Source organism: Sesamum indicum, linkage group LG8 (assembly GCF_026168435.1).
Source record: "Sesamum indicum cultivar Baizhima isolate 11 linkage group LG8, ASM2616843v1, whole genome shotgun sequence".
NCBI lineage: Eukaryota > Viridiplantae > Streptophyta > Magnoliopsida > Lamiales > Pedaliaceae > Sesamum > Sesamum indicum.
The window spans coordinates 21,320,721-21,340,767 of record NC_142664.1 but is presented as its reverse complement, the minus strand read 5'-3'; the positions used below and the strand labels follow the sequence as shown (position 1 = coordinate 21,340,767).

General features: G+C 30.0%; 1 protein-coding gene across 1 annotated transcript; it reads right to left on the bottom strand.

Annotated features, from left to right (window-relative positions):
- Positions 1 to 1,801: 1,801 nt before the first annotated feature.
- On the bottom strand, positions 1,802 to 4,599 carry LOC105168318 (uncharacterized). Its single transcript, XM_011088349.3, has 2 exons — positions 4,085 to 4,599; positions 1,802 to 3,332 (listed from the first exon to the last, which is right to left on the bottom strand). Exons 1-2 carry the CDS (start codon positions 4,190 to 4,192, stop codon positions 2,235 to 2,237), a joined length of 1,206 nt encoding a protein of 401 aa, XP_011086651.1. The 5' UTR covers positions 4,193 to 4,599; the 3' UTR covers positions 1,802 to 2,234.
- Between the last annotated feature and the right edge of the window lie 15,448 nt (positions 4,600 to 20,047).

Genomic DNA, 20,047 nt, shown 5'->3' with positions numbered 1-20,047 from the left:
TTTTAAAATGAATAAATGAAATAAAAAGTAAATTTGAGTATTCAAAGATCGGTATGACAAAAAATTTTCTTTTATAATAATATAAATATCTAAGCTCAAAGATGTCATATCAAAGGGTTCTCACTAAATCTACTTTAAATTTGAACTAAACCAGTTTAGAAATATCATTTTCGGCTCCAATTACGCTTGCAAAAGTAGTTTCTGAGACATTTATAAGGTAGACAACGTTGGAGTCAATTAACATCTCGATGCCAGGATAAGGATTGCCGCATCCATTACACAACAATTGTGACTTGACATGAAATTCCATGGCATCTAATGACTCCTATTACCGATCCGACGACAGTTTGCTACGCTACTTCCTCTCTTCTGTCTTATCTTATATAAACTAAAGCGTCAATTATATTACGCTCCTTAAAAATGTAATATAATTATAAATATTTTATTTTATTTAAAAAAATATCGTTATCCTCTTTAATAATAGGGTAAATTATATTGGCACCCCTTAGGGTTAGATCAAAATACACAAACATCCTTTGTTGTTTTGCAAAACTACAGCTATACTCCCTAAAATTATAGTTAGAATTACAACTACATTACTTTTTCAGAGGCATACCTTACACAAACACCTCCTAAAAAATATTACTCTTAACACCCCTTAGAGGGTGTAGCTGTAATTTTATAAAAGTCATAGGAAAAAATGTTACTTTAACAGCCCCTTAGGGATATAGCTGTAATTTTATAAAAGATATGGGGGTATTTATGTAATTTGGCCTAAACTCAGGGGATCAATGCGTCTTACCTCTAATAATAATGTTCATCCAATGATTTACCTATTCGGTTACCTTCCATTAGGTTTTCAACCAATTTTTTATTGAATTTTCGATAATATCCTTTTGGACTTTAAATTATAATTCTTACATAATTTCTTAAATTTGTATATTCATTTTACAATAATGTCCATCCATCGTAAAAAGAAAAACTTATAACTTCATTTTTTTAAAAAAAACAAATAAAATCCCAATAAAAATAAATTGACATCTCCATCTTATCGTCCCAGAGTTATATAATTATGTCGCATATTAGAGGATATCAAACAACAAAAAGAGTATTTGTAATTGTATAAATTTGATGTAATTTACCCTAAAAGAAAAATAGATGAAACTCATATATTGATTAATTACAATTTTCTTTTAGGCCTATTGCATTATTCTTGTTGAACTTCAAGAACCTATACCAATATGAGATGAGATAATACCGAATGTGTTGAAAAGACAGTTTCTTATTCAGATTCGCCTGTGCTGTCAATCCATTTCTATGTAAAGTAGAATAAATCCCAGAAACCGATATAGTATTTAATTGTAAAAATCAGCAACTCTTGGAAAAAAAATATAGGGCTATGATTGTTATGAGCTGCACATAGGTGGCACTCAATGATTAGCTTCTTGAGGAAGTTCAGACATGCCAACCTCGAAGAATAATAAAACCTCATGTAAGTAGCTATAAAGGGTATCTGATTCTTAATTCATTTGACTTAGAAACCAAACATCTGCAAGAAAGTTCAGCAAGAATCTTGGTAATAATGTAAGAATTAAGACAGCTTGCAAGTATGTGAGAGTTCCTGAGGATGCAATGTGGAATAGAGCAAGAGAGGGAACATGAACTACTTACAACCACAGCATATGAAACAGAAAAATCTGAGTTACGCTACTTAGCTTGACCGCTAGCTATGAAGTATCGTTGAGTCGGGATGATAGAGCAGTAGCTTCAGAAGATCGAAAAGGGGAATTTAAAAGCATGATTGACAAGCAGCATATGAATAGATTAGTCCAACGTCAAAAATTTCCTAACGTGAAGAAAGCCCAGGAACGACAATGGAGTTTCAACAGGGGTGTAATGGACATAATATCATGTTGGTAAAAAGAAGCAACGAGCAGCCCCATTCCATCTCGTTCCTGTCAAGGCTAACTCTCCATTTAGTACAGGGATGCTATCCGTTCGCATGGAAATCAACTCTAAGAAAAACTATATACAATAACCCACTACAGAAATCCAAGAACGTGTCCAATTTTCCCAAACACTCGTAAAAAAGAATGATATAAATACGCCGGAGATGTAGCATGGTTATAGAAGCAACACACCATTGTCATCAATTGGTCAATGGAAACCCTTCACTGGGAGCCACAGCTGACTTCAACCCTATACAAAAGTAATATAGACTGCAGCAGTTTGTATCAGCCGCTCTCTCTTAAGCAGTTTCCGGGCAACAGAAATTTAAATTCATCGGCATTCTCTAAAAGATAAGCAGGAAGATGAACAGCTGAGTATGAGTGTGGAATAGGTCCCATTTTCCCGATTATTTCCTTGAAAGTGTACTCTTCCGGAAGCATATCAAACAAATCAGCACCTTTGCAGATTACTCTCTGGACCCTTTTAGGGTTGAGAAAATGAGAAAACCTCACCCGATCAACATGGCTGTAAGCTTTCATCTTAAATATGAATTCACTGATGTGTCGAAAGCAAAAGCTACAGTGCCACCCTGCATCAGCCAAAATTTCATCAGACTGCCGATAGTGAGCATATCTCGTCTTGCCAGCTTGATATATGTGAACTGAAGCTCTCCAGCTATTATTGTCAACAAGAAACTCAAAAGAATAGAGATAGTTCCTTAAACGAAGATGGAGGATCGGAGGTATGCCATCACACCACCTCAAGAGATTAATAGTATGTCTACTTGGAATCTCATCAACATCAGACATTATCAACAAGTCGTCGTCCTGAATACCGGCTTGTTTGAGGAGATAATCCAATGCAAGTCTCTGATATGCCTCCTCGATAAACGGGTTCTCTCCTTTCCTAAATCTCCCTGGAACTTGTCCATAAGTTAATCGTGGCTCAAGAAATTTAAATTGATCCCTTACTGTAGAAAATACCAGAGGCTTCGGCAGCCCAGTGAATGTTGAATTGGACTCGAGGAGGACAAACTCTGACACATACGGGTACAACTCCTTCCATCGTATCTTAAGGATGTCTACCTCATTGCTGAACAACACCGCATCAAAAACACGCCTAGGATATTCGCGTATTCCCCAACCATGAAGTTTACACAGATTCTCCATCGACACATTCTCGTGATAGTAGTGAGGTATTTCATGGAAGGGCTTAGGAGGAGATTCCCATAAAGGCCGCAAAAAGTACGTAATCTTCTGCCCATGTACATATATAACAAAGAGACATGTCGGGATCAACATGAAAAGAAAGAGATAGGCTTTGATATCCAGCCCACGCAGTATACATTTAATTCTCTTCATGCTCAAGGTCCGTCCGGAGTCCTGCAGGTAACAAATACCACAACATTACAAACTAAATGCAGAACGACTTACAATAGCTACACCTAATTCTTGATGCACAACCCTTTATCATGTCTCAAAGGTGGAACTTATAAAAAACTACATAAATACCTCTATGTAAAAAGATGTAAAATTAAATGCAAGCGACTCCTTGAATAACACAGTAACTCATCCAAGTATAAGAACCACTTTACTGAAAAATCTTTGATTTCAAAAGCACAGCCAAATACTTGAATTGATTAACACAAAACAAATGCCTCCACCACTCCCCATCAAATGGAAAGAAGCATTGAGGAACAAAAAAATGAAAAAGGACCTATGATGAAATATTTCCAAAACTCACAAGATCTAGAATCTAGCATCTGATATATTTTTCCCTAAAAACTACAAAGATTGAAGTTTGATCTATCCCTTGTTCTCAGAAATAGTAAAAACCATTCTACAGTACTTTATTCAAATCCTCCCAGCAGACCCAGAAACCCAAATTCAAAATTTGAACTTTCACATTATCATGAATTCTACATACTATTCTATAGAATTGAAAAATGCTACCCCCCAGAAACTTCGAGAAGAACAAACCCGAACCAGCCCAGAGTTCCAAATCACCATCAGGGCATTAAACCATAGACAAACAAGCATCAAATTTACCACAAGTTCTGATTTTGTCCATACATTAGTTACAAGTTCAAATTTAAGAGGAACTAAAAAGTACAAAAAAAGAAGAAACCCTTTACCTCATCACAAGCATCACCACATATATCATCAGTCTTCTTGGAACAATAATGAGATCCCCCTTCAGCCATCATACACACCTTCTCACAGAATCTTGATACACTACACATATCTCTCTCCACCCCTCTTCCCTCTAACTACAATCTCAAGATCAGATAATGTAAACCCACAAAATTTGAACTAAAACCCAAATGAGATCTCTCCACAATTTTGAAATCTTTAAGCAACTGGGGTCAGACAGATGGCCAAGAGAAGAAACACAAAAGGAGAAAAGAAGAGTTGCAAATAGCCCTAATGTAATCCCCAAACCCCCCCTAAATTATTCAGTACTCCCAAAAGAAAAAGAATTTCAAGAAAATAAACAAAGGGAATGAAAAATTCAGAAAAAGAAAAAAAGAAAAAGAAAAAAGAAATATGCAAGAGACAAAAACACCAAAAAGCTCTGTGTGTGTTGGAGCCTCACTGGTGAATGGGTGGCAAGTTGTAAAAGATTTGAGTACAAGGAAGCCGTTTCTCTTGTCTTCTATCCCACTTCCATGGGGCCAATTTATAAATATCCGAAAGTTTGGGGAATTTTTTCAGTGAATTAACTGAAAAGCACATGGAGTTGTATGATTTATTGTAAATTAAGCATGGGTATTTCCGTCATTTCTTTGCGGTGGGGGGGGTTGGCGGGGTGGATAAGACGCGTCGATTGACCGGCTCAAGAAACTTATGCGCGTGTCGTGTGTGTCTTTATAAATTCTCCTAATTGCGGTAGGGTACAAGAGAACAACTTCAAAATGGACAGTTTGCTTAGGATTATGACTGATTGATTATGGCCAAACACAACATTTAAATGAAGATTAAGAAGTTTTTTTTTAGTGGGACGGTAATTATCGTACTTTATACTGTGATGTTTTTTTGGTATTTTAATTAAAGTGTGGTTTTGATGTAACCATTATTATTAATTATATTAAATTTAAGAAAGATATCAAATTTATCTATCGTCATATGGCAAAGTTTAATAGAGACGATCTGAGCAACGATGGTGATCGTGTGATCCTTAATAAAAGAATGCAGTCTATTAAATGTATTTTAAGGAATAATTAGAGTTTATTGGCCAAAAGCTTATAGCTTATACAATACTTATATTATCAATTTATAATTTATGTGGGCTAAATTTATACGGTACTTGTCTTATTAGTTCACCTTAAATTTTAATTTGAAAGTTTATTATCATGTACCCACATCAATTCCTAGAAATCAGTTAGTAAATATGAGGGATATTCCACTTTATAAGTACCTCGCGACCCCTCGCCCAACTGATACAGTATGAGGAACTTGTAACATTCTCTCCCACTCAATCCACACACGCCCTCTTGCAGTGAAGATTCCTCTTTGATAGACCTTACATTGGACAGTCACACATGGATTCAGAGACTCTCCCTTGACTGTCCTTGCATTGGAAACTCATACACGGATCCCCCTCCCCCAAGCATCGGTGTGATCCTAACTCTAATACCACTTTTCAATAGCCAACATCCACCCTTAGAAAATCGATTATTAAGGAGGAGGGATGCCCTACTAACCACTCACCGACCCCTCTCTCAAAACAAATGTGAAATAGAGGAGTTATAACACTTTATAAAGCTAATGTCCACTACTATTCATATCGAAAGAAAATCAGGAATTTGAGTAATATATAAATTTCAAAGTCTATTTTCTTCCCAAACAAACGCTTTTTTACAGATAAATTTGTGATGTTTCAATCAAACCAGACAATACCTTCCAAAAAAAATATACAATAAAAATTATGCTATCATACATTGCATCAAGTATCAGCAGTTATTTGACACAAGGAATCTATAATTTTAATTTCAAACTTTTTGTGGAATCTAGATTTATGGGTGGTTCTAATTTTCTATGATGAATGAACTTTATCCATATAAAATCATGGCCGACTTCTCCAAAGGAAAGGCTTTGGACGGCGCAAATTAAAGATCTTGGACAACATGCTCAAACATGTATGATTTGGACAATAGAGTGATCGATGTTGTGTGGATGAGAACTTTGGTTATTGCTAGGCCAACTACTTACTTCTTGCAATAGTTTTTATTTCTTGATTTTGGGTTTCATGTAGATTGTTACTAACATGTTCTAATTACATTTGTCCAAATTTATGCGACTTAAACTTTCAACATACAAATTCATGAAGTTTTTTTTTATCAAATAATTATATATAATGAAGTATTCTTATTATTCTAGATAAGCATAGTTTACTGCAAACATATCATTGTTGTATAATAAATGTACAGAAATATAAATGAATTTATTATTATAAGCGTAAAAATTATCAATAATCACTTAATAGTTAAATTAGTATTTTTTTTACTTATTATCACGAGTTTAAATATTACTAAAAATGTGTAATTCACCGGTTTTCTAAATTTTTTAATTAGTTAGATATAAACAAATTTAATTTAATATTAAATGAAATTTGACAAAATCTAAGTCCTCCCTAGAGTCCCAGAAAGAATGTAGGGAGTTGGATTTTCTATGATTTGAATCTCCAATACTTGGAAGAATGTCTCTTTTACCTTGTCATACTCACACCTCTTTGAATATGTACGTTAAGTGATCAATTCAACAATCCAGAGCCAAGCCCGGGTGAAATTATTGTTCTGCCTTACTAACTATATGATTACATCAATATTTAATAATTTGAGCAATTAAATTCTACACGATTTGATCAATACATTAATATAATTAAAAATTATAAAATAAATTATAATAAATTTACATAAAGTAATACAAATACCCATGCGTCAGATAGGATTGTAATCATGATTTCGAACCAATTGATAAGACCTCAACCTTACCGATTAAACTGAGTCACCATTGATAGTATTTTTTGTTATCACATGCTAAATTAGCCATATGATCAGCCACTTAATTCCCTTTCTCTGTGGGATATGACACCACCGAATTCACATTTCCCTTTCAACTCCTCTAATTTAAATAATCCTAATCCAAACACTAGGAAAAAAAAATTACTATTGGTATAATATTAGTGATTATGGCTAAAAAATATGGTAAATGACTATTATTAACTATGATTAAATAAAATCGATGCAAAAAATTAACTTTTCCATCATGAAAAAATTATTTGCCACGGTTTTTAGCCATGATAAATGTTTTAATCACCCTCACAAAAATCACGACCAACAACTATTGCATAATTATCATAAAGCAGACATATATCATATTCGTGCATCAAATAATGTGTACCCACATGCATAATTAAAAAGATAATATGTGGGTTACATAAGAATTACCTAAATATTTGTCATTTATCTTAGTCGACCAAGCTTTTAGTAATGGACAATGATGGTATTTCTTTCTTTTTCTTTTTTTTTTTTTCCACGCACGCACCTACTCACGCGTAAATTCAGTAAATTTTTTGAGTCCAGCATCTCAACTATGAAATATTGACAATGATATTATAGTAATGTAGTTGAGATTTTCGATATAATTTAAGAAAAAATTATTATTTCTTTTCAACTGTAAATAATACGGTTGAGAGTTCAATCCACAGTATTAATGTACGGTTAGTTAAATTGAAGACATTTTCACTTTTTATTTTTGTTTTCAGATGCGTTGCAGCTAAATTTATAATTGTTTATACAACTTATTTCGACCATAAAAACATAAGTTATCGCAAAGACTCCCCAATTATATTTGTATTGCACTTGGAGGGAAAATAGAAAAAATAGCCATATATAATAACTGATCAAAAAATTTTACTGCGAAAGTTGTATTGTATTTACGAATAATAATTTTGGAAACACCACCTTAATTAAATTATTTAGTGATTGATGATTATTCGTCAATATTGTTTACTCGCATGAATCTTGATGATCAATATTCCAACGGCAAGATGATGATTATTATTATTGTTGTTGTTGTTTTTATTATAAGAGACCAATTTTTTCATTTTTTTCTTTTTTCTAATGATACTATAAAAAAAAATTATTATTCCGTACACTGTAAATCATCACAGTTGAAATGTAGTAAATTAATACTTAACTAGCATAGTCAGAGAAAATTGATACAGTATCTTAAGTTCTGACCATGATTAATTAATATGCGCTATGGTTTTACCTATTGTCAAAATATTATGATAGTTTTTTTCTATAGCAAATATTTTAGCCTACCTTGCAGAAACAACGTTTAATAATTAACCGTTGCACAGTCGTATTTCATTAGTATACGCAATGATTGTTTACATTTAACCATGATAATTAACCATATTGAAAAACAATACTTCTTCTAGTGTGAATATTATAGGAGGGCAAATGGAAGCATGAATTACCAATGATGTTTTGGTCTGATGGTTAAGATTGAGATCCCATGAATAAGTTTGAGGTCATGGTTTCGAGTTCCACTAAATATGTACGTATTTATCTCACTTAATGTGAGTTTATTGTAAGATATATTTGTCTCACTAAATATGATTTTACTGATCAAATCTATTATTTTTATCAATTTATTGACGTGAATGTAATTATGTCGATATTTATATTAAAAAAATATTTGATACATAATTTAAAAAAAAAAAAATAAAAAATGGAACCAAGAATAGGAATAGAAAAATGGAGCTCAATCAAAGGGCAGCACATGGTCTAATCATTGACATTGTTCTGAAAAAATTATGGCTAAAATTCCTTACCCCCTTCTTATCTCATTAATCAATTAATTAACTCGTCATTAATGCTGATTGCCAGGAAGTTCAGCCCCACATAATCACTACCTTGTGCACCCTTATCTATCAATACTACTTATATATACACTGCATATACAATTATATTTATTTATTTATTAGGTAAACGGTGAATTTTCATTAAAAAAAAAAAAAAAGAAGAGGGAATAATTACACTTATACCTCCTGATCTATGATGTATTTATATAAATTATCCTGTTGTTTGCGCAATTACCAAGGCCTTCCGTGGTAGCAAAAAAACAATAGTAGTTTGTACAATGATATTAATATTTTGGGGTGTATGTGTAATTTTTCAAAAAAAATGAGAGTATTTTGTGTAAATGATGGCGTATCTTGTGGGTGCATGTGTAAATTTGAAAAAATATGACTAGTTTGTACAAATAAATCATAAATTAGAGAATATAAATATCGCAGAATTATACAAATGAGTTATGCAAGAAATAATCATGTTTATGCGTCAAGCCAACTAGTGCAAAATTGATAGTCCGATCACACACGGTGGTGTGAAAGATCGCGTACGCCTCTGTTAAGAGAACACAGCCTAGCCCCCGGCCGTGTTAGCTCCGGTGTCTGCAACTCAATCCTGCCTAGCAATTTTCCCTTAGAGTTGCGTTTATATTTTTCTATTTTTTTCTAGAAACTCTTTTAAGTATTATTAAAATTCAAATTGAGGTGGTTTAAAATAAGAAAAAACATCCAACTAATATGAGTGCATTTCATCATAATTTCAAGTGATATTTTGCTATCTTTTGCGGTCCAAAATGCTCGTGATCAAAATACATATTGCAGTATTAACTCATATTAAATTGTTGGAACGAAAAAATAGAAAGAAACCAGAAATCAACACTTGACAAATTTGAAGGAAGAGTTAGGCGTGCCCACTCTGAAACCTGTAAGAATGTGACTGCAAAAGGAAGGTTCAAAACACAATTTTTGGAAAGATTTGAAGCTGATTGGAATTCTTTTGAATGATTGGAAACTATTTTTGTTGGAGACATATCTTTAGGATAATAGTTTTAATTCCTTAAGTTTTTTTGTTTAATTAGGAATTTATCTTTTTTAATTCTAATAGAATTAGGTAATTAGTTGGTATATATATGTGATGTAATTCGTTATGTAGATATTTTTTTACGATATTTTTCTCTTCTATTCTTATGCATTTCTTCGTGAGTTTGTCTAGTTAAATTCTATAAGTCGGGTTAAAGACTTGGTAAATGCTTAATTCCTATGAGTTGTGAGATCTAATTCGTGTTTTTTGTACTTTCATTCATATTGGTATTAGTGTTATTTTCTGTATTTTTATTACAAATAATCTGATTTATGAATGATAGGGTCAATTCTTCATTATCAAAAATATTTGTCTAGCCAATTGAATTTGCAAATCCATAATTGTTTGTTTAGTTCAATATCTAGTGGTAGCAAAACATAATTGATTATGTCGTAATTTTCGATTACGTTGTCGGGAATGCACAATCTAAAATAAATCCTCGTATGAATTTATTGGGTAGAATTGGCAATTTCTAGTTCTTAATACTATGGGTAAATTAAATCTTTAGAACGCTCCCAAGATTATTTACTAGTTGGGGATTTAGTCAACGGACATTTCTTAACCATCAAAAAGGTAAGGAAGGTGAGTTTGTTAGGTCGTGGTACCAATGACCATAACTAATTTATCTATCATGAATGATTGTCATCTTTGCTTCCATAATCAATCATGTAATTGAACATGATACTGTCTTTAATTGGAATATCTTTCTCATATTTACTCTCTTTAAGTGCTTTCTTCTATTTAATTTTAAATTTAGATTTTAACCAAAACCCCCCTTTCTATTTTCATCTCTACTTTTAAAAGGAATTAATTTGAAACCAAACTCTATGAATTCAACTCTACTCATCCCGTCACAAGTTTTCAGTGGGAAAATAATTTTTGTAAATCCGACACCCATCACCAACTTTCAAGAATATTTAAATCTAGCATGTTAATTTGTTGTTTCAGCAGAATTTGCTGGAACTTTTTCTAAATGGATCGGTTAGAATTAAATAATAAATTTTAATAATTAATAATCATACATTAATTATTAATATCAAATATATATAACTAACCAATAACGACTATTACGATAGATCGATCAGTTTATGTATATGATTTTATTATAATTGATTTCATAATTTTTTGCTATATTGATCAAACTTATATGTTTGAATTGCTCAATTTATTAACAAATTGACTTAAACATATAATTAATACTTCTGAAAATAAAAAAATTATATTTTCCAAAACAGAGGAAATGTCAGGATAGGTTTGCCGGTTGCCCTTTAAATGTTCTTGAGAGGTCCATGCAACTGTCCATCAATCACAATTCAATGCTATTCTAATTTTTGGTCGATAATTTATTATTTTATTATTCAAATCGAATTTGGAGTAGAGTTTTAGGTCGAATTTGTCTGTTCAGATTAGGACGTGTTTGGAGCGATGTATTTTAAGGTAGATATTTTAAATTTTTTATATGAAATTCTTTGTATTTGTTCGGAAATTTTAGATAAAAAAAAAATTAATTCTTCAATTCTTATATTGAATTGTGATTTTTTTGAATACTGATAAATTTTAATTTCTCTTCGTATAGATTTATTTGAAATAATTTTCTTATTTTTTAAAAAAAATTCAAATTATTTCATTCAAGTATAGTGTTAACAAATTTTGGATCGAACTTCGTAGATGACGTTAAGTACGGAGCAACCTAAATGACTGCTCCCTATATATTTCCGAATAAGGCTGTCCTTTTCAATTTTAAAAAAAGTAAAAAGAATAATTATATTGCCCTATTGTGAAGTTTAATGTAGTTATAAGTAAATCCTATATTGTTTAAAAAATTATAATTATTATTATCTGACGTTGGTTTTTATATAACAAAGAGACTCCTCTGTTACTTAAAATCTATCGAATTTATTGATAACGTATGTGAAGAAGTATATTTTTACCCTTATAAAAGGTATTTCAGTTAAAAAAAAAATTATTTAACATACAATAAATGAGTATTAATCAATTGTGAGTAAATATTAATTTTTATTTAATATTCTTTTGTTAATATTAGGAAATCTCGTAAATTTTGACTAACGAAAGGGATCTATTTATTAGACAAAAATAAATGTTAAGAATATTAGATAACTTTTCAATTGCTTTTGTTTTCTCAGTTGTACTGATGATTGAATGAATGAATGAAACGTTACGTTGCACCTTAATTTCTCCGAATGTCTATTTGACACTCTACGTTAGTTTAGAGTATTTTTATAATAGGTTACAATTTTATTATAAAATATCATATATATATATATATAACTAATTAATAATTATTATTTTTTTAGAAAATACTGAATATACTAAAAAAATATGATTTTTTTCTTAGTTAATTAAGATAGTTAAAAATAAAAAAAAATATGGTGAATATTAATTAACTATATTTGTGCAATGACTATTAACAGTTGTTTCTACAAGCGAGACCAAATTATTAAAAACCATGGCCTATTCTTGCCATAACTACAACTGTAACAAATGTTAATCATGGTCGAAATTTAAATTTTAGCGTTGATTTCTTTTACTGTGGTAAAAAGTATTAATTTATCGTAATTTTTCGATCGTAATTATTTATAATACATGAAATAATTCATTTTTTCTAATGATATAAAATAAAACTAAGGTCATATTAATATCCATGAGTGCATTACTCATTTCCTCTTGTTTTCCTTCTTTCTTCCGTGTTTGGTCAATCTCATTTTTCTGATTTATTAGCTAACCTATTATCCAAACATATGCCCATGTGTCAATCGTTCACACCAAGTTGATTGCTAAGTCAAGTAAAAGTTGTTCTTTTGAAAAAATGCCAAACGCATCACTATCATTATTACCTCATTTGACATTGGAAATTTAGATTAGAGATTTTTGAAGTGGTCTTCTCCATATATTGGTGGTAGGATCTTTCCTTCCCTTTTCCTATAAAAGATTAAGAGGTTATTTGGATAAACTTTTAATTATTTTTATATATTTTGTGAAATATTTGAAGATTTATGAAATAATATTAGAAAGTAAGTTCAATTAGATTGAAATGGTAAAAAGGATTTCATATAAGTTTTTCCAAAAATTACTTTAAATATTTCTTTTAGTTTTAATTATATTAAATAATTATTATTATTTGCAATTTACAAGCTTTAATTATTATTTTCTAAGATGATCAAATAGGCTCTTGATTCCTTGTTTGCGCGACCTGCCCGTTGTTACCGCAAACTAAAAACTGCAGATTCGACAGAGTGTATTAGTAGCTTATATGTCATGGAAAGGTTACAATTAGTAGCTTATATGCCATGGGAAGGTTACAATTTTGAAGATGCAGTACTCATTAGTGAGCGTTTGGTATATGAAGATATTTATACTTCTTTTCACATACGGAAATATGAGATTCAGACCCATGTGACAAGCCAAGGCCCTGAAAGGATCACTAAGGAAATACCACATTTAGAAGCCCATTTACTTCGCAATGCTAGACACCACACCCAACATTCGGACAACCACCTTTGCGATTTCATAAATCTATAGTGCACTCAGCCTATATTCTAAAATTGCTGATTTTCTTAAGGGATAGTTTCACCGCCCTCTCCTGAGGTTTTGTGTAATTACAAGTCATTTTTCTATGGTATAAGAAATTACATCTAGTACCCCTCATATTTGTATCAGTCTAACAAATAGATCTCTCCATTAATCAAAATTTACTAAATTTACTGATATTAGCAATAAATTGAATGAAAATCCATATTTACCTCCCAAATATCTTACTGTTGACTTATTGCAAGTCAAATAAATTTTTTTTTTTACTAAACTACCTTTATACATCTTCACACGCTGATGCATTATGGATATATACATCTTCCCCCTATAACGATAGTTTGGTAAAAAGATATTCTTATGGCCTGCAATAAGTCGGTCGGGATAGATATGGATTTTCATTTAATTTCTTTGCAAATATCAACAAATTCGATATATTCTGACTAACAGAGGGATCTTTTGTTAGAAAGATTCAAACATCAAGGGTACAAAATGTAATTTTTCGAACTATAGAAGATTTACACATAATTACACAAAAAAATTTAAAAAAAGTCGATGTAATTATGCTTCTTTTTAATAAAAAAGAAAAAAAGAAGAAAGGGAGTTTTGAACCGGAGACGGCTCAAATTTGTAAAATATGGATATTTCTCACCTTCCCATGTAAGTAGATAAATACTAGAAAATATGTAAATTTTTGCCTTCCTTGGATGAAACAATGCCACCTGCTCCATCATCTTCTACTTTTTTTTCTTTAAAATAGATAGTATATAACTAATTATTTCAATTATTGTAGCTAAGTTTAGTCATAAGCATCTTTCAACCCTAGAAAAGAAAGACCTAAGCAACTCTCTAATGATCAACAAAAAGTCTTGCAGGGGCTGTTTTCAAATTTTCCATTAATAAATGGGCCAATTGCAAATATCTATTGATATGGGAAATTCAGAATGCATTTGCAAGGGCTTAAAATAAGTGTTTATCTAATTACTGCTGAAAATAAATTGAAAATAGTGTTTTTACTTTACGGCTTTTTCTTTTGAACAACTTAAATTAAGTTGAACTAAATAAAAAATTATAAGCAACTCCTTATCAATTTCTACAGCTTATTGAATAAATTATTAATTTTAAGTTGTTTTTTCAAATACGATAATTTTAATTTTTTTTTCCACTTTTTTTCAAACACTCCACTACTTTTATTTTCACCATGAAAGTAGAACGTGTTGCAAACACCCTTTTTTTTAGTTTAGTTCATATAGAATTTGTATTTTTTATACGTAAATAATGATTTTTGATAAGACGATAATGTTATAAAAATTAACATAAAGTTTACGATAAATAAATTGGTATAATTATATGGATCCAAACATGTAATAACAAAATGTTAACAAGTATTTGCGGGCTCATCCAATAAATTATTTTGGAACTATATATAAAGCCAAATTATTCAGTCTTCTGAACTAAGTCATTTTTTATAAATTCTGTACTAATATTACAATTGTCAATCATATAACTTAATTATCCAAATAGATTTAATTAAAATATTGATTAAATTTATTATAATTACACTTATAAAAAAATAATTAAATTAATTGGTCAACTGCAACAAATAATAGCCGGCTAAGCTATGATTTGGGGAAAGACTAGTATACCAGCACGAAAATTCAATTATAAGTAACTTTGTTGCCCAAAAGGTGCAGTTCCACTACCAACAATAGCTAGCCACAACAAGTACGTGATATAACTCCATAACCACCATCATAAATTAACTCCAACAATTAAGTATCATTATACAAAAGAAAATTTTGAAAAAATTGAAAACTGTATAAAAATAAAAGGCATAGATATTTTAATCCATATTCATAAATTTTGTCATATTTTTTAAAAATTCACTTGCCGAAAAGGACCTCCTTGTTGAAATTTGAGCGAGAAATGTCAACTCTAGAGAAAAATTGGTTGTTTTTTATGTTATAAATGATCAAAGATAAAAATTACGGTAAGTCAATCCTATTCAATTATAGTAAAATAAATTAATATGAAAATTTAAGTTTTGACGATGGTTAATGAGGTTAATCGATATTTATCATAATTTTTGTGATGGATATACTATTTCTATGGTACTTACAGCAGAAGAGATTTAATATTTATGTTAAAAATAAATAGTCGTAGTAAATAACTATTGACCATAGTCATGCAACGATTGTTGGTTGTGGTTTTTGCAATTGTGGCTAAAATATTTGTCACGGTATAAACATTTGGGGTTTAATGCAATTTACCTTCCTGAGATATTGCAAATAAGCAAATTACCCCCTACAAAAAAATAATAGCAATTTACCCCTATATTTTTAAAATAAAGTAATTTACCCCATGTCTAGGGAGATAAATTGCTTAATTTTAAAAAAATACGGGGGATTAAACTGCTGTATTTTAAAAAACACAGGGGGTAAATTGCTAATTTTTTTCATAGGGTGGTGCTTTGCACATTTACAATATTACAGGGGGCTAAATTGCATCTTTTTCTAAATATTTGCTATGACTCATAACCATGTGCAAAAATAGTTTCTAGGTGGATAATTTAAGTTTGCATCAGTTTTATTTAACCATGATTAATAAAAATTATTTACTATTACTTTCGTCCATAGGCAATAAAATTGTAGTCAATCGTAAATTTTCTTCTAGTGTTAGTTATGACCAAAATATTCGTCATGATTTTTAATTATGGCTGATGTTTGGACTTTGCTGAAATAGTAGTTCATAGGTCTTTAGCCATAATTAATTATTATTCACCATAATCTTTTAGTCTTATAACTTAAACCTTAATTTTTAATAACATATCGTAACTCAGTTATAAAAATTCTGACCAATACAAATATATAAATACAATTTTTTACGATAGATTTATAAGGTGCTAATTATATCTAGGAGTGGACGTGGGATCAGATTTTGTGGGTTCGGACTGTTCAATTTTTTTTTTTTTTGGATAAATGTAAGTTTCATTAATAAAACAAGATCGTACAGTACAACAGTGCTCAACTGGTGGTTTCTCGCTCGACAGGCCAAGGGATACGCCATAATCTATATAACTCACATGAATAAAATTTCGAATAGTTGTTTTAGCTATCCGATCCCACCCCAAATTTATGATACCCAAAGTTAAATTGAATAAATCGAGTACTTAATTTTTTTTAATAATATATATATTTTATATATATAACATTGTGCCTCTTTTTGATACATAGAAGTTGTTCAGCATCTTAACAGAAGCTGAACAACTTCTTCTTAACACAAAGGTATAGGTTGTTTCCACAACCTCTGTTTTTGTTTCAAGATTTTTTTTTTTCAATATTTAATTTATTAAAAATTTAGTTTTAGGTTTATAAATTATAAATATTTTAATATACTATTTTAATCATTTAATATAGTAAAAGCTAAAAATTTTAACTCCAATCAACTAAACTAAACTAAACTAAACTAAACTAAACAATGAAATGCGAAAATAAATAAAGTAACATTAAAAATATAAGAAAATTAAATATGGAACACTAACATTTAGGTCTGATAAATTTATCTCACCTACACTTTGAGGTTTGTTAAAAATATAAATTGGGAGAGTAAGAGAAAAATAAAAGAAAATTTAAAATTGAATTTTTGTTGGAAATGAAGAATAATAAGATTTGAATAAAAGAGAAGAAGAAGAAGTAGAAAGAAAAAGATTGAGAGGAGGAGAAACGGAACAAAATAAATTGTTTTTTTTTTTTTTCTAAAATATTGTATACCCAATCGAGTAGTTTAGGTAGAGGGGTACTACTTGAAACCCTATTTTAATGTAAAAAATCACCTCTATATTATGAATAATGACTCACGTTGTCCCTTGGCCAACTTGAGCCTATTAAAATATACTTATGATATGTCTATAATTATATAAAATTAAAATTTCATATAAAAAAATTATTTTTTTAATCCGTTAACTATGCTCAATATTAATTTTAATCTGATAACTATGCCATTTTTTGTAAGTCTATTAAGTTTCAAAATTGATGAAATTTAGTCATGTGGAGGCCGAAATTTTGATTTTTAACTGAAAAAATGACATGGCATGCCGAGTGGATATTTTTTTAGGGTTTTTTTTTTCTATATTGCTTTAGAAAATGAGTTGAATGACATGTTGGATTTAATTATATTATATGAATTATTATAATTTATAAATATAAAATTATTTACAATAAAAATAAAATTATTATTTTTAGAAAATGATAATCAACTTCCACCCCACCCGCCCCCTACTCTACGTACCCCCAGGGGGCAACGACGTCGCCGTCACCCATGTTTACGCAAAGTGGTCGCCCAAACCAATTTCAAGTCTAGTAGGGTGATGAGCGTCACCCATTACGCCGTCGTCCTCGCTGCTAGGCGACCACCATTCCCCATGGGTGAGGGGCCAACGGAGGGTGCGGCCACGCCCTCCTTTGCAGCAGCGACGGTGGTGACTTTTTTTTTTTAAAAAAAAAATAGTTTTAATTAATTTAAGTATATTTTTAAAATAATATTATATTAAAAATATTAATACAATTATATTTATATATAAACTAATATTTTATTATTAATAAAATATTTATATATTATTTTAAATTATATATTTATATGTTATATAATTGAGTGCAATATTAAAATGGGAGAAAGAAGGGCAATATCGCAAAAAAAATATAATTTTCAAACCCTACTTGCAGTCAATGTGCGTGTATCACAACTTCTGGTCTGGAGGGGTTTTTTGAATTTTTTTCATATCACAGGTGGTGTATTTAATATTTAATTTTTTATAATTTTTTTTTAAAATATTTCTAATATCACATAGGGTTCTCGAATTTTTTCCAAAAAAACAAAAAACTTAAAAAAAATGAAGTCAATCAAATTTAGTCAGGATCGGAAATACTTGACCCGAACACCCACCCCTTGGCACATTGCTATCTCATTTTTGTTCCTGAAAAAAAAAAAAAAAAGAAAGGGGGTGGTCAAACAATGATGAAGGTTGCCAGGCAATTTTGGGCAGGGGGACATAATGGACCATAAACATTTCACGTGCTATGCTACTCTCTCTATGATTATTATGAATCCTTTCAAATTGCCCCCGTAATTCTTTTGACTTTTCAATTTCAGTACCGTTTAATATGTTTGTCTAATTATTATTGTTTTTTTCTTGATTGTAGTTTTCAAAATAGAGAAAGAGAAAGCACTTCATGCTACCTTTTTGCTAACTTTGAATTTGGATTAAGCTCTTAACTAATTAATTGCTTGCTATTAAAAAAATTAATTTGCTTGAAATTAAGATGAGTTAAGTTAAGTTTAAGCTTTTTCTTTACGAAAGCGAATTTGATTTAGAGTTAACGAGTCGAAAACTAAGTTTAGGGTTCGTTATCGAAGAAATTCAACTTGATTTTTTGGATGAGAGCTAATACAATAAAATAATAAGTATGATAAGATACTATGCAATATACAAATATATAAATGTAAAATAAAAAATAAAAAAATAGTGAAATTTATTGATATATATATATATATTGTGATATGTATATATTACTAACATAATTTAGAAATAATTAAAAAATAGATTTTCAATCGAACATATCCCAGGTTAATTTCTAATAAGTTGGACTCATACTTGAAACAAATCAAATTCGAATCGAGTTTGAGATGAACCAAACTTGTTATTTGTAAGGGTGTTTGCTCAAAAAAAAAACTTGTGATTGTGAGGATGGAAAATATTTAGTGAAAAATTGATCTATTAAAAATGAACTAATTATCATCATATTAGGGTTAGGTGATGACACTGTTTTGGGCTGGTAAGTGGGCTTATTGGGCTTTGCTTGGGCATGTGATCATATATGTTTAACAAATTTGGGCCCAAAAAGTATATTAGAAGGATTATTTGGTTGTTTGAGTGGGTGTTGAATGACCACTAAAGTAGTTGAAGAAATTTACAAGATGAGAGAGTTTAAGGGCTTCAATGCATTATTGTTCAAATTTATTTGAGTTATTATCGAATTTCAAAAGTTGTGTCTGAATTTAGTTTGATTATTTATCTTATTGAGTTCAAAGAGTTTTAATTCAATAAATATAAGTTGAGTCCGAGTAGTTTGATATTTTGAAGTATATTTTAATATTTTTGCACTAATCGAATCAAGCTGAAAGTTTACTGAGCAAAATGTTTTATTCAAGTTTTGTTTGTTAAGTTTAACAAATCAAGTTGAAACGAGCCTTTATCAATCAATTTTAATTGATTATCAAGTGGTTTGATTTATTTTTCAACCTCATGTAATTGGAAAATCAAGCTATTGGTTAAATATTTACTAGTAATTGTCGTAAACTGTATGTGCGTGCATAATTTTTTAGAATTATCTAAAGAAGAATATTTATATAATTTTTATACAATTTGTAAAATTTAAAAAAAATCTTTAAAATGTAACAAATAATGAGTTGATATAAATATGGGGTTTATGAAATATTTTGATAAAATAAAAGAATGATATAATGTTGGCGAAAGATAAAAGATGAGAAAACAAATGCAATTTTAATTCTGTAACTTATGGGGATGGTATTTTTCGTTCTATATAAATTTAG

Excerpts from the sequence above, each read along its gene's own strand:
- LOC105168318 (XM_011088349.3), bottom strand. The coding sequence starts at position 4,192 with ATGTGTAGTGTATCAAGATTCTGTGAGAAGGTGTGTATGATGGCTGAA. Across the intron at positions 3,333-4,084 it reads GTGGTGATGCTTGTGATGAG|GACTCCGGACGGACCTTGAG; the intron begins GTAAAGGGTTTC and ends TGTTACCTGCAG.